Genomic DNA, 15,906 nt, shown 5'->3' on the forward strand with positions numbered 1-15,906 from the left:
ATGACTGCCAGGCAGGCCCACCCCTCCCCTTAAAGCAAAGGGAAATGCAACATGATCTTCTTTCACACCACCTACAATTTTGTTTTAAATGGTTTATGATTAACTGCAGTGTCTGATTTTAGTTACTACTTGATGTGAGGTGGTTATAGGTAGCAGTGATTACCCCATTTTTATTTTATTATGAGACCTCACGTCAGAAAATATTATTGTCCAGATCATGGAATTCAAAATGCTTTTCTTCCACTGGGTCCCAAGCCAATAAAAGATTTGAAACAGACCTGAAGAATGTGCTACCTGCCACAGAAGTCTGACAGGGGCCAATCAGCTCAGCCCGTAAATACTTGAGGTTTTCCACCAGACATATTCAGTTTATAGAGCAATAAAGCAGATACTCAAACTTAAACCCATGTGAGGTCTTCTGAGAGGCGGGTTCGGGCAGGAGACCTCACAACCAGGGCACAGCGAGGAAGCGAGACAACTACAGGCCGCATGAGCAGCCTTCCCCAGGCCACGCAGGGTAATGGTTGCAGCGGTGGGATCCTGGCTCCAGCTGCCCACCTACCAGCGGCAGGGTTGCATGGACAAAAGCACTTACACAACTTGTTTGTTTGTAAGACATTTGATAGCCGCTTTTTACCATGGACAGTCTTCAAGACAGACTACAACAAGTTTAGATACAAGCCTGCAATTCTCTTCCTTTTAAACAATTTAAAAAAAAGCCCACAGTTGATGTTTCTGATATACATTTACTGTGTAAAACAAGCACACACAACCCCCCACCCTTCAGATTTTCAATAAAGAAACAAAGCTCTTGTGTCTTGGACGGTTTTTATTCGGTTTTCTGATTACTGTCCAGGTTCTCCAGAGTCATTACAGGGGCGGGACCTGAAGCAGATGAGACGCCGCTCGCCGCTACCCGTGCAACCTCCTGCCAGCAGCGGCAGAGGTTTTGACCTGGGCGTCACCCAGTAAGGACATGATGGGGGGAGGGAGGGAGAAGGCCCTGTTGTGACCGACAGTTTTGCCTGCCAGCTATGGCTTCGTGGAGCTGAATCAAGCAATTTCCAAACACAAACTCTAAGCAGAAGGAGTTCTAAAGAGAAAATTGCTTCTAGTTCGTTAAGGCCGGTCCGAAGAAATTCTTTAAAAAAAAAAAAAAAATTCTTTAAAAAGTTTCAAGTGATTAAAATGCTCAAGAAACAGAATCAGGCTGAACTGTAGACCCAGCTCCTTATGAAAGCTGCTGCACACAGGCTGTGGTGGTAAAATGCAACCTCGCCTGGGCTCTACACGTCAGCGCGTGCACACAAATCATTTTACTCTCCGAAGTGTCAGCGGGCGCACCCTTAAAAATTTAAACAGTGCTAAAATTAAAAAAAAAAAAGCAGTGCTGCACTGTCCTCCTTCAGTCCATCATAATGCCTTAGAGCTGTAGTGTTTGCCGTCGCTCCCCGCCGCCGGTGCGCCGAGGCGGTGGAAGGCAGTCGCTTCTCTGGCAGGGGAGGGGGGCCGGCTTCAGTTCTGGGCCAGGCAGACACTGTCCAGAGCCATCTGAATGCTGCAGCAAAGAAGAAGACAAACAAATTTAGATCAAGAAGAAGGGGTACAGAGCGGCACGGTGCTCGCCCCACGTTTCAACCACAGCGCACAGAAACCAGCATCGCCTTCCAGGAAAGCGACCTACAAAAACACGCAGGCTCTCCTTGGTTCGAGTCACGAGGTGTCAGAGGGGCCGGGGAAATACGGAAAAATCACACCACGATACGTTTTCCCGTGAAACGCTTCCCCCTTCCCCCCCCCCCCACCAGTTCCGTGGCTCTGAGGACGTGTGAATGCTACCACAACCCAGCACGAGCGGGGGCATTTCCTGCCGCTCTACCCCGGACGAGCTAAGCATCGTTGCGCCTGAAATAAAAAATGGGAGACGCGCTTTAGCATCTCCTTCCCTTTTGTCTGCTCTACGAATGCAAAGCCCTCCATCCAGCGCCACCAGGAGGCGCCAGACCACGTCCCCCAACTGCTTCAGAGCTCCAGGAAGGCCAAGACCTGACAAATTTCCCCTCCCTTCTGTCCCTGGCGACCAAGATGTCACTGAAGCGACCTGCATGGCCTCAAGGCACCGTATTTATTTAGAATTCTTAAATGCCTATCCCGAAAGCCCGAGGCACTGGCCAGACAAAACACACACACACAAAAAATAAAAATCAAATACACGCACTTCCATCAACAAAATATATCTGAACCCCTAATTAATATCTTGTCACAAATTGGGGGGGGAAATCTGCCACAGGTCCGAACAGAAAAAAAACAAACCCAAAACTATTACTTATTTTTTATTTCTTGTGCACAGCTTTCTTTAGCTAACCATTTCCACCAGTTGCACTGGAGCCTGGTTCGAGGAAGCAAACCTCTGGTGAATCTGCTGAAAATTCAAGCTCTTTAAAATTCAGCTGAACGTGATGAGAAGAGCGAGAGCGAGAGACTGAAAGCTTAGCACTGGGCCCCTCTCCCACCTTCCAAAAGCATTTCTAGAGCCCCTAAACTAAACGCACTTCCCCACACTCCCCTCACCCTAAGACGCCCATCCCAGGCACTCTGCATACCCCCCCGTGTACAGTCCTTTATGGCAATCAGCCCCGGCGGAGTCTAGGACGAGAACCTGGCCCCATTCCTGGAATTATCGTGAAACAAATTTTAAAAAGTAAATCATTCAGAGCTGCTCGTAAGTTACATCCAAATACACCGCAACCTCGTGAGCCTGGTTTCCCTTTAAAGGCAAGAAACCAAGGAAGAATCTTAACTGTTCCCGCAAAAAAAAAAAAAAGTGTTCCCTTTTACCCTGGTGCGGTACAAGTTCCGGGACGCAGAGGCGGCGCCTGCCTGAAGCCCTCAACCTCTACCCTACTCGTTGAGGCCACGGACAGGGAGAAAATGTTACCAAAAGGCTGAGTAACACTGCCCGGCCCCCCATGGCTTCGGCCTTGCGTGTCAAGATTTAGAAGAAGGAGGAGGAGAGAAGCCGCAGCCAGAAGAGCCCAAGTCACAGGTCACCCGCCCTGCTGGTTTGAGAGGCAGCAGCAGCCCCCGGGGAAGCAGCGCTGCTCCATCCCTCGCGACCGCAGGCAGTGCATAAACATTAAACAGTAACACGGCGGGCTCGGTTTACCTGTCGATGGCGTATCCTCCTTCACAGAGGTTGACCAGGGCGTACAGCTGCCTCAGGGCATACTCATACTGAAATTAAAAAAAAAAATAATAATAATAATAAAAAAAAAAAAAAAGGAAGTCACATCTCTTTTTCCCTCCCTGCCCGTCGGAAAGATAACAGAGACAGCAACGTTTTCTCCGGCTGTTCCCGTGCCAGCCTCTTCTCTTTCTGGCTGGTTAGTGAGGACGGACACATTTGCACAACGCTTCGCAAAAGCAGAGATTATAAACATTAGAAAAGGACACACACACACACACACACACCTGGATAGGAATTCTGGCGGACATCCGCCCGCCGCGGCCCAGCCACCCCAGGGAGGGGGAGGTTACTCGCTCTGCTCTCCTGAGACACGGGCAGATACAACTGGGATATTTCCTGGTGCCTATGTATATATATGTATATATACACACACACCGGTCCAGAGGAGAGCAGAGGAAGAGCTGTAAGGGGCCCGGCCTCTCCCCGCTGGGAAGCCACATTAAACAGCAAGCAGACCGAGAAGGTGAACGTGTGCGGGGAGCCGTCAGCAGGCCTCAGGGACCGGGGAGGGACATTCCTCTACTGCCTCTTTTTTTTTTTCTAAATGAAAGAGGAAGAAATGCACAAAGTGCAGGGAGCGGCAGCTGGTGCGCTGCAAAGGAGCGTGTGAGTGTGTGTCTGTCTGTCTGTCTGTGTCAACAGTCAAAACCAGGAAATGGAAAAAAACCACAAAAAAAAAAACAAAAAACCAACATTCAGACGACATCCAGCATCTGCTGAGGAGTCTAAACGGGATGCAGATGGAAAGGGGGTCGTTTTATAAGGCTGGGAGAGACCCGGCTGCTTCCTCCTCCTCAGCCACCACAAGGGCTGGGATTGGGCCCAGTGTCGAGTGGTTTCTGCAGCGCCCCCTACGGCTCAGAGCCCAGCAGTGCCACGTCACAAGGCGCCAGTCGGCCTCAGGCCCAATTTTGCCCCACACGTTCCAGGGACAGTGTCCCGGAGGCCGGCCAGCTGGCACCATTTTGAACATGGGAGTGGCCGGGGCGCTCTGGAAACCACCAGGCACAGGGGAGATGAAGATTACGGAGGGGGAGCGAGGAAGTCCAGGGGGGTAGGGAGTAGTAGTGCCACGGCTGCGGCATTTTGTACTCTGGCTGCCTCGGGGGGGTGGAACAGGGAGGGTTCACTTTGCTGTGGGGAGAAAATACTGCAGTTTAGCAAATCTAAGCCCTCCTGGGGCTGGGGGAGCACCCACTGCACCTGAAAAGTAATCTGCTTTGGGCCGACCAATCACAAAAGCCAGAATATAAATGGAAAATTAAAAGCACATCACAGTTGCTGCTTGCAGGTGGAACCCGAGAGCAGGGTTAGGCCCTGTTTTCAGAAGCAGGAGGAGGAGTGTTAGGGGGTTTTGCAGGTACTTCTGCTCTTCCCGGGCCCACTCTCCCCGTCCCACACCGTGAGTAGGCTTAGGCCCTGTTTTCAGAAGCAGGAGGAGGAGTGTTAGGGGGTTTTGCAGGTACTTCTGCTCTTCCCGGGCCCACTCTCCCCCTCCCACACCGTTAGCTGGGACGGTCCAGTGGGGTCTCCCGTGCCTGGGCGCAGGGACGACTTACCAGGGGCGAGTGCCAGTTGAAGCAGCGGGTTTTGTAGTGGTGCAGGGCCGCCCGGTAGCAGCCGTCTTGGCCGAGGTCCAGTCTCTCCCCAAGGACTCGTTCTGTCTGCTCTGCTGATCCGGTCACTAGAAACACGACCTTCCTCATGGACTCCTCCACGAGACGCTTGGCCTGCGCACAGAACCATTAGCGATGAAAGTTACGGGGGAATAATTCTCTCTCTCTCTCTCTTTCTTTCTTTGCCAGGCCGGATGGCCCCAGGAGATTGGTTATCCCCTTTTCTGACAAAGCAGGCAGGATACGCCTGGGTGAGGAGCCCGAGCACCACCACCCCTCCCACCGGGTCAGCAGCAGGAGCTGCAACTCCCTGTGCTCCCCTATCTGCCCTCCCCACCCCTGCACGCAGGTGCGAGCACATCAGCTGTGCAACCAGCTCCAGGTATGCCCCAGGGCAAACCCCCCCCCCCCCCCCAAAAAAAACAAACAAACCAGGAATGGGTAAACCACTCCTGAAAAAGTGGAGCCAGCTGGCAGCTCTCTGAGCTTGTGGCCAAGCCAGGGACGTCCCCCTCAGGTAGTCCCCATTCTGTTTTACCTCAGCAGTGGTCCTGGGCCACACAGACCATGCACCGGAGCAACTTCTGGGACCCTGCAGCCAGGGGGGGGCCCCCCTTAAATCCAGCCACCAGTGGTCAGGCTTAAGCAATGACCACGACTCCTCCCCTCCCCCCCCCCCAACCCCCAGCCCAGGAAGCAGAAAGACTGTTAGGTAACTAAAAAACAAGCAGCTGCCTCCGCTTGCATCCCGGGAGCGGCTGCATTGCCAGGGGGTGCACGTACGAAGGGCTTTCCCCACGCAGAGGAGGGGCTGTCTGCATCTACCTCCAGCTGCGCGCTGGCAGGAGCGGTCGCCGGGATAAAACGTCACCAACCGCACCACACAGCGCTCTCTCTGTTTAGATGGTAACACAGCACGCGAGGTCAGAATCAACACGGGACCATGGAGTGTGATGCAAAGTCCTCTCTTGCCAAACTGGCAGGGAAACCTAAGAACCTGGTACCGGCAGAGTTTCACCCATTCCATGCATTTCTGAGCCACCGCAGGAGGGAAGGGAGTTTACTATAGGGGGGAACTTGCAGCTGTGAAAAATGGCAAACTGGAAGAGTCTGGGAACCTTTCCTGCAATGGAAGGACAGATGTACAACAGATGTGAGGAATTTGGGGAGGAGAGGTGGGGGGGGGGGTGGCTGCGGAGGTCGAAAGGGTGATTTAGACAGAGGCTGGGTGTTTGATTGCTAGACATTCAAGGGGGGGGGTGTTGTTGGGGGAATATTTTTGATAGCAGGTACTGATCTTTTATATTGGGCATAGTTAGTAGAGTCTTCAATGTGATGCGTTACGTTAGATGCTCAAGGCTTTAGCAAAAGATGTACTATGGCCTGATTAGCTAAATGTTTTCTCACAGTTTTAGCCTGCTAACAAAACTTGAATTACAAAAAAATAAAATTATTATCATCCATCAGCATTAACCACCTACAAGATATGAAAGAGTATTCAGTATTTAAAATACTCTGATGCGTTTGTATATTCCTGCTCCCTTTCCAGAGAGAGAGAGGCCAGCTGATGAGAGCGGGAGGCCTGGGGAGATATTAAAGTGGCTCCTTTTTTTCCCCCCCACACTTACCTCCATGAGGCCTTTCATCTCCTCCACAATCTTCCTAGCCGTGCCAATATCATTGGTGGCCATCAACTTCCGCCTTAGGATTTCCAGAGGTACGTCGGGGCTGGCGGTGAGGTCCAGGTGCTTCACCGGCGGCAGGGAAACGGGGGAGGCCGGTTTCTTGCCCACCCCCTGAAACCGTATCACCTTCATTTGAGAGATGGTCTGCGGAAGAGAAGAAGGACAGAGTCGCACAGAAAGATCTGGGCCAGGTCCTGGGCAGCAGGAGGACAGGCCGCGCGCCTGCTGTGCTAGAACTCCAGCCGCGTGGGAGGCGAGCCCAGCGTTCGCTCCAGGACCATGGGCGGCAGGAACGAAGAACAGCCGGGGCTCCTGGATGAGGCACAGGCCCGCAGGGATCCGTCGCCACCTGCCCCAGGTAATAATCAGGCCTCTCTCTAAAGCATAAATGTCTGCACTAACTGAACGATATGAGGTGATATAAGACAGGCCTCACTTGCCATTGGCCTGCAAGGCCCATCAAGTCTTCCTAATTTACTCCCTGTTGTAATACCACAGACCCCATTTAATCTCTGGTCTTCCCCTTGCTTTTTTCTTTGCAATCAAGGCTCCTCTGTGCCTTGCCAAGCTTTCCTGAATTCAGTCACTGTTTGCGTCTCCACTGCTTCCAGTGGGAGATCATTTCATGCATCCACCACCCCTTCTGGGAAGAAATGTTTTCTGATGTTACTCCTGGGTCTCCTCCCTCGGTGTCTCTTACCAGGACCTCTTATTCATAAGAACTTGCCATGCTGGGTCAGACCAAGAGGCCATCAAGCCCAGCATCTTGTTTCCAACAGAGGTTAATCCAGGCCATAAGAACCTGGCAATTACCCAAACACTAAGAAGATCCCATGCTACTGATGCAATTAATAGCTTCATCTAAAAATAGTGCTGTCTGGAATCCTGCAACCCGCTGGCTTCAGGACGCCCTACCCACGACGCGCGAACAGTTCCGAAGCTGCACAGTGCGGCCGCGCTGCACGCGTCCCGCGCTGCATGGCTGCAGAGACAGCGCAACAGAATTTGGGGGCAGAAAAAACAGGCTCAAAAATAGACTGCAGTGGTCACATTGAACTCACTTTACTATTCTGTAAGGGGGTAACTTTTCAAAATGCCAGACTCTGTGCACAATCATTTCCCCCGGCGCTAACCCCATCCTGGGATATCAGTTACAAAAGTGAGGGTAAAAGCAAGTGCACCGTGGCACAATGCGGGTGCTGCGACCCGCATACAGGGTGGGCAATGTTCAAAGAGCCCCTTTACCCAAGGAAATGGGTGAAGGGGGCTCCCCTGTGCACTGTAACATGACCGGCCTGACAGATATAAACAAGTGACATGAGCGATTGCTTTAACTTTGATAAAGATCCTGCATGAGGCTAAATGTACAATCAGATCTTTAAGGGTAGAAATCCCTTGTGTGTCGGGGAAGACTATAGTGATAGGAGTATACTACCATCCACCTGGCCAAGATGGTGAGAAGGACAGTGAAATAAGAGAAATTAGGGAAGCTAACCAAATTGGTAGTGCAGTAATAATGGGAGACTTCAATTACCCCAATATTGACTGGGTAAATGTATCATCGGGACACGCTAGAGAGATAACGTTCCTGGATGGAATAAATGATAGCTTTATGGAGCAATTGGTTCAAGAACAGACGAGAGAGGGAGCAATTTTAGACCTAATTCTCAGTGGAGCACAGGATTTGGTGAGAGAGGAAACAGTGCTGGGGCCGCTTGGCAATAGTGATCATAATATGATCAAATTTGAATTAATGACTGGAGGGGGGACAGTAAGCAAATCCACGGCTCTCGTGCTAAACTTTCAAAAGGGAAACTTTGATAAAATGAGAAAAATAGTTAGAAAAAAACTGAAAGGAGCAGCTACAAAAGTAAAAAGTGTGCAAGAGGTGTAGTCATTGTTAAAAAAAAAAAAAATACCATCCTAGAAGCACAGTCCAGATGTATTCCACACATTAAGAAAGGTGGAAAGAAGGCAAAACGATTACAGGCATGGTTAAAAGGGGAGGTGAAAGAAGCTATTTTAGCCAAAAGATCTTCATTCAAAAATTGGAAGAAGGAACCAACAGAAGAAAATAGGATAAAGTATAAACGTTGGCAAGTTAAATGTAAGACATTGATAAGACAGGCTAAGAGAGAATTTGAAAAGATGTTGGCTGTAGAGGCAAAAACTCACAATGAAAACTTTTTTAAATATATCTGAAGCAGAAAGCCTGCAAGGGAGTCAGTTGGACAATCAAGGGGTTAACTATAAGGCCATCAAGGAAAGATTAAACCTTTTCTTTGCTTCAGTGTTTACTGAAGAGGATGCTGAGGAAGATACCAGTTCCAGAGAAGGTTTTCATAGGTGATGATTGTGATCAACTGAACCAAACCACAGTGAACCTGGAAGATTTGATAGGCCTGATTGACAAACTGAAGAGTAGTAAATCACCTGGACCGGATGGTATGCACCCCAGTGTTCTGAAAGAACTAAAATTAAATTTCAGAGCTACTAGTAAAAATTTGTAACCTAATCATTAAAAATCATCTGATGCACCTGAAGATTGGAAGATGGCCAATGTAACCGCTATATTTAAAAAGGGATCCAGGAGTGATCTGGGAAACTATAGACCGGTGAACCTGACTTTAGTGCTAGGAAAAATTGTGGAAACTGTTATAAAGAATAAAAATCACAAAACATTTAGATAGACATGGTTTGATGGGACACAGCAAACATGGATTTACCCAAGGGAAGTCTTGCCTCACAAATCTCCTACATTTCTTTGAAGGGATGTATAAACATGTGGACAAAGGTGAAGCAGTAGATGTGGTGTATTTGATTTCCAGAAAGCATTCAACAAAGTCCCACATGAGAGGCTTCTAAGAAAACTAAAAAGTCATGGGATAGGAGGCAATGTTCTTTTGTGGTTTGCAAGCTGGGTTAAAAGACAGGAAACAGAGAGTAGGATTAAATGATCTTGTTCACAGTGGAAAAAGGTAAACAGTGGAGTGCCTCAGGGATCTTTTTTAATATATTTATATATGATCTGAAAAAGGGTACAAGTGAGGTGATTAAATTTGCGGAGGACACAAAATTATGCAGAGTAGTTAAATCTCAACCGAATTGTGATAAATTGCAGGAGGACCCTGTGAGATTGGAAGATTGGGCTTCCAAATGGCAGATGAAGTTTAACGTGGACAAGTGCAAAGTGATGCATATAGGGAAAAATAACCCTTCCTGTGGTTACACAATGTTAGGGTCTATCTTAGGAGTTACCATCCAGGAAAGAGATCTAGGCGTCATAGTGGATTATACATCAAAAACAAACAGAATCTTATGAATTATTAGGAAAGGAATGGAAAATAAAACAGAGGATGTCATAATGCCTCCGTATTGCTCCATGGTGACACCGCATCTTGAATACTGTGTGCAATTCTGGTCACCGCATCTCAAAAAGGATATAGCTGCACTGGAGAAAGTGCAGAGAAGGGCAACCAAAATGATAAGGCGCATGGAACAGCTCCCCTATGAGGAAAATGCTAAAGAAGTTAGGGCTGTTCAGTTTGGAGAAGAGATGACTGAGGGGGAATATGATAGAGGTCTACAAGTCATTTCATGATTTAACAAGTTAATGTAAATCAGTTATTCATCCTCTCAGATAATAGAAGGACCAGGGGGTATTCCATGAAGTTAGCAAGTAGCTCATTTAAAACAAATTGAAGAAAATTCTTTTTCACTCGGCGCATAGTTAAACTCTGGAATTCATTGCCAGGGGATGTGGTTTTTCAGCAGTTAGTGTTACTGGGTTTAAAAAAAGGTTTGGATAAGTTCCTAGAGGTTAAATCCATAAACTGCTATGATGGTAATTAATAAGCAATAGTAGCTTGTGATCTATCTAGTGTTTGGCTTCTTGCCAGGTACTTGTGACCTGGATTGGCCACTGTTGGAAACAGGATACTGGGCTTGATGGACCCTTGGTCTGACCCTGCATGACATATCTCATGTTCTCCTCTATTTGATGCTGCTTGCTAGCGCTGCGGTGCATGCAGACGGTTTGCTGCTGTCAGCTGGAGGTGCGTTACGTCCAGAGTTCCTGGAAGCCATCAACAGCAGTTAATAATTATCCAGCTGATCCCTGCTCGACCACGCGACCATGTCCAATCATTTGTTATTTTAACTGTCCTGGCGATCTGTGGCTCGGAGGGCACAATCTAAGGTTTTAATGTGAGATTTTAAAGCTTTTCATAGACTTGCCCCCAGTTGTTTTAAATTCCTTGTTAAAAACTGAGTAGCCTGTGTGATCTGCTAATCGTAAGTTATTGAGTTGGATTGTACGAGTGGAGGGAATGATTTTTTTTTTTTTTTTTTTAAATGTAGCAGGACCTGAACTTTGGAATATGCTCCCGGCTAACCTCAGAGAAGAATCAGCTCTACCTTCTTTTCATAAGCTACCCACCTTTTAGTGATTGTTTAGTTATTTATTCTGTAGCTGGAGGTCTTCAAGGCCATGGTCAAACATCGCATGGGACGAAGTGGTTTTTTTTTATTCCGTTTTAAGCAGTAACTTTGGGGCTGAGCTGTGCCTATTTTAAGTCTTGTTAGAATGTCTCATGTTCATGACGGCATCGGTTTTATCAGTTACGATTTTATGCTGCTTTCCTCTTATGCTGTATTTTGGTTTTATCTTTGAAGATCATGTAGGTTTACTTTGCAATATTTTCAGATATATTATGGTGGCGTGGGATACAAACGATTTAAATAAAATCAGGGCCAAGTGGAGCAGGCCCCGAGCTTACCCAAAATTAAAAGGGAAAAAAAAAAGCAAACGCCCCCGCCCCCTAAGTTTCACAGGAAGGAGTCGGCGCGGCGCTCACCTTGTTTCCGTACTGCATGACATGGCTGGTGTTGGTCAGTTTTCTCACCAGCTGAAATTGTTTGTGGAGCGTCTCTTTCGTCAAATCCTCCTGCAGCAACAACAACAAAATACTGAATGAAAAGAAATATAAAAAGAGAGGAAGTTAAAAAGCCAGCGGAACAGAGCCTTCGTTTGAATCAAACCATCTGAACGCACCACCAAACAGGCAAGACCATAACCCCTAGGCTTCAGATTCCATTCCCCCCCCACCCCGTACTCCCACGCTGCACTAAACTGATGGCGGCTCGCCGTCCATGCCTCAAACGTCAGAGGAAAAACTAAAAAAACAAACAAAAACAAAAAAAACTTCCTTCCAGAAGCAGAGAGAGAGAGGTCATGGGAGGGGGGGAAGGGGGTGAGCTCCAGCGCTGCTGGGTGTCCAGCGCAGGCTTTCCTCGGGGCTAGGTCGGACGAGCCGCTGGAGGTTCAGCTGCGAGCAGAACAGGCAGGCACGCGGCCCAAACCCAGGTCAATTTCCCGTGCCGGTGGGGCGGGGACACCGAAGGCCAGATGGACCGGGTGCCAATTACACGCCTCCGAATCACTGGGAGGAAATAACCGAATGGGCTTTTTTAGGTTATGAAGGTGGCGCCACGCACAGGTTCTCTCGCAACACCTCCCATCTCCCCCAGGCAAGGATGTAGTCCACTTACAAAACAAGTTAGAAGTTATAGGTATGGAATTCAATCAATCAATCAATAAATCTGAGTTCCAGAAGTAAAGGGCCAAATCACGTCTTCAAGGCAATCCAGAGCTGGTTATTTTGTAAACATGGACTTTACTTTCAGTTGAGTTATTTAAAAATAGGTTACGTATCAAAACGTTTGGTACGCTCACCCCTAGAACGCCCAGGGGGCAATAATCAAAACTTCCCCCATTCATGCAAATTCTGCGCATGCTTTTGCTCAGATTATGGGTGCAAGCCCCGCGTGTAAAAGTCCTTAAAGGCTTTTGCTTAGATGTTTGCACCCTCTGCAGGTCATTTTTTTCTGTCAGAAATACCATGTGCGTAGATTTCAATAATGAACGCTAGGAGCGCATCTTCAGTGCACTTAAGCTTGCTGAAAAGTGATCCCTGAGCCTCCTAACTCTGGGCCTACCATCCACTCACACTCCCCCCCCCCCCCCCCCCCCATTTTAGGTGCTCAGATAGGGAACATTTTCAATTTGCCGGATGTGACTTTTCAAGTTAGGCAAACGGATCTTTTGAATTCCTGCAAAAGGGGTTGGCTGGGATCCAAGTGATCCCTGTTCAGATCCCACTTCCCCCACCATCGCTCTGTCACCTCGGGCAGGTCACTTTGAGGGTAATTCTCAAACTGGGCTTCGGGACATAGTTCACGGGAGATTTTTAACCAACTTTGAAATTAACGTGCACACATTTTTTTTTAGAAGTTGGGAGCAGCTGGGCCTGCTTCATGGGCGGATCCTTTTTCCATGGAAAGTAATCAACATATATGTGAAAAAGAAATGCGATCTACGCACGTTATTCCCCGCCCCCTCGAGCTAAACCTGCCCTGGAAAGATCTCTCAGCGCAGAGGGCATTCCGCGTGCCGAGGAAGATCGTGCAGACTTTTAGCTGTAGCACGGGAGGGTAATGTTCAGACGGCTGATTAATGTGTAAAAAAAAAAAAAAAAAAAATCGCTCTTTACGTGCGTCAGCAGCTTTCAGCATTGTCCTCCCACTCTCTTGTTGCTGTGGGTTTCCTCTTCAACTATAAGCTCTTTGGGGCAGGGACTTGCACCAAATTTCCACCTTCCCCGCCACCCCGGTGAATCTCTAGAAGGGCCTGGAGCTTCTCTCCATAAAGCCTGAATGGGGATTGGTCCTTTCACAGACGGCTGTCCGGGGAGAGACCATTCAGTGATCGAGTGAATAACTATTGCCTGCATCAGCATCCCTGCCCCCCTCTCCTCCTCAGACACAGGTTCGGGGGTGGTGGTGGGAATCTGGTGCCCCACGGTTTTTGACTTTGGGAGGTGGGGGAGATTGGGTGGGTCCAGGCACCAGGGTGCTGCTCAGTCTGGTCCTTTCCTTTTTGAATTTGGGTGGAGAGGGATGAGTCCCGCTGCTTTATTTTTAAACTTGGGTTGGATTGAGCCTCCATCAGCCCCACGACCTTTTTTGTTGTTTTTGTTTTTTTTGGGGTGGGGGGGGGGTTTTTGGCAATATTCAATAGCTTGGTTAGCGGCAAAGTCACCTGGAGAGCTTTATTTTTAGTTGAATATATATTTGGCAGCACTTTTACTTGGATAAGTGCCGCTGAATATTTGTCTAGAAGTTATTCCGGGTAATTTTATCTGGATAAGTTCTCCGCTCGCCGGCTGAATATAAATAAAAGGTAGATCCCAGCCGCACAGCTCCCATCGCCGTCATGAAGGCTGCCTCACACCGGCGGGGCGGGGCTGGATGAGCGACAAGGGGGTCAGCGACCGTCCAGCAAAACGCCAGCGAACCTGCGCGAACCACGGAGGCACCACCCACCTCATCCGAGTCTTCCATCCACTTCACGCTGTACAGGTCGCCCAGGTACGTGTCTCGCTTCTCATCGTAGTAGCAGGCGTAAGAGGACTCGTGCGGATTCGCTGCCGTAGTTGCGTACACTGCAAGACCAAAGCACAAAAGAAGTTAAAAAACGGAGGGTCACCGTATGCCTTCTTAACAACAGTGCTGCAAAGAGCCGTTCTGTTTAACCCACGGCTGGCGAGCCCCAGTGGCGGAGGAGCCCTGGTTTCACGTTCTTGTGCGACCACGACCGCTGAAGCAGGGACCGTGCGAGCGAGACGGAACGAGCCCGGTGCGCGTGCCAAAGGAAGTGGATTTTGCAAGCAGCATTGGTTTAAAGAGCAGTCCTTTTCCAGCTTCGTAACGTAGGACAGCCGTAGCGGGGACCTTGCCCTTAAATGTTACTGCAGGCCTGAGATGCCCGCGGAGATCTCGGCGGTCCCGGTTCCACAGAGGAGACCCCAGCGGTCCCGGTTCCACAGAGGCAGACCCCAGGCCCGCAGGGACCTCAGAGGGAGCTCCAGGCCCGCAGGGACCTCAGCGGTCCCAACTCAATCCCAGCAGGCCCGATTCCAAATGTTATAGCAGTGTTGCAATCAATTACAAGTTTTATGTAAAAAAATAAATAAATAAATAATATATATATATAGATCTATATCTATCTATCTATCTATATATATATATAAGTCCATTACCTGCTATTAAGTTCACTTAGAGAATGGCCACTGCCATTAGTAATGGTAACATGGAATAGACTTAGTTTTTGGGTACTTGCCAGGTTCTTATGGCCTGGATTGGCCTCTGTTGGAAACAGGATGCTGGGCTTGATGGACCCTTGGTCTGACCCAGTATGGCATGTTCTTATGTTCTTATATATATATATTAATAATAATAATAATAATAATAATAATAAAGGATGCCATTTCCAAAGAATCAGAGCTGCTGTGGTGACCAGTTACCAACTTCACAAAACAACATTCACACGTCCAGCACGTCTCAGCTAGATGCCTCACATATATTTGTCAGTTTCCTGGCTCTCATGCTTTCTTTTCTGGTCTTATTCCTGGGGGAGGGGTTGGTCTGCTTCCATTTCTTCTCTCTTTACACTTTTCAGAGCACCTATTTTGCATCATTTACAAACCCGCCATCCTTCCCACTGTGTGGTTTAGCTCCACCAATCTCTAGGTATTTAGGGCCAGATTTTGTGTATATGGGAAAACAGCTTAGTGAGTCAGGCTCTTACCTAGATATAAGAGTATGCCATACTGGGTCAGACCAAGGGTCCATCAAGCCCAGCATCCTGTTTCCAACAGTGGCCAATCCAGGCCATAAAAACCTGGCAAGTACCCAAAAACTAAGTCTATTCCATGTTACCATTGCTAATGGCAGTGGATATTCTCTAAGTCAACAATTAATAGCAGGTAATGGACTTCTCCTCCAAGAACTTATCCAATCCTTTTTTAAACACAGCTATACTAACTGCACTAACCACATCCTCTGGCAACAAATTCCAGAGTTTAATTGTGCATTGAGTAAAAAAGAACTTTCTCCGATTAGTTTTAAATGTGCTACTTGCTAACTTCATGGAGTGCCCCCTAGTCTTTCTATTATCCGAAAGAGTAAATAACCAATTCACATCTACCCGTTCTAGACCTCTCATGATTTTAAACACCTCTATCATATCCCCCCTCAGCAGTCTCTTCTCTTAAGCTGCAGACAGTTCTTGACGTTTACTGTTTGTGTATGATATCTTTGTAAGCCTATCAGAATGTTAGATGATGCGGCATTTTTTTTTTTTTTTATTTTAATGTGCTGTGATTTTTATTATGTTTTTGTTAGCCGCGTTGAACTATTTCTGAATCGTGGAATATAAAGTGTGTCTGCGTGTCCACCTTAGAGGCTTCTCAGATTCCACAAAATTATTAGCCTGTTTGTATAAATACCTACTCTTTTT

The 15,906-nt window shown here is 48.0% G+C and overlaps 1 protein-coding gene across 1 annotated transcript in view; it reads right to left on the reverse strand.

The window, feature by feature from the left end:
• Positions 1-809: 809 nt before the first annotated feature.
• LGMN (legumain) overlaps positions 810-15,906 on the reverse strand; it is a 41,185-nt gene continuing 26,088 nt past the window's right edge. Inside the window, exons 9-14 of the mRNA XM_029597831.1 lie at positions 13,932-14,050; positions 11,405-11,494; positions 6,492-6,692; positions 4,807-4,977; positions 3,167-3,234; positions 810-1,558 (exon numbers count right to left, since the gene is read on the reverse strand). Coding sequence (XP_029453691.1) covers positions 1,516-1,558; positions 3,167-3,234; positions 4,807-4,977; positions 6,492-6,692; positions 11,405-11,494; positions 13,932-14,050 — 692 coding nt within the window. The 3' untranslated portion in view covers positions 810-1,515. The remainder of the gene's footprint in view (positions 1,559-3,166; positions 3,235-4,806; positions 4,978-6,491; positions 6,693-11,404; positions 11,495-13,931; positions 14,051-15,906) is intronic.

Source organism: Rhinatrema bivittatum, chromosome 4 (assembly GCF_901001135.1).
Source record: "Rhinatrema bivittatum chromosome 4, aRhiBiv1.1, whole genome shotgun sequence".
Lineage (NCBI taxonomy): Eukaryota > Metazoa > Chordata > Amphibia > Gymnophiona > Rhinatrematidae > Rhinatrema > Rhinatrema bivittatum.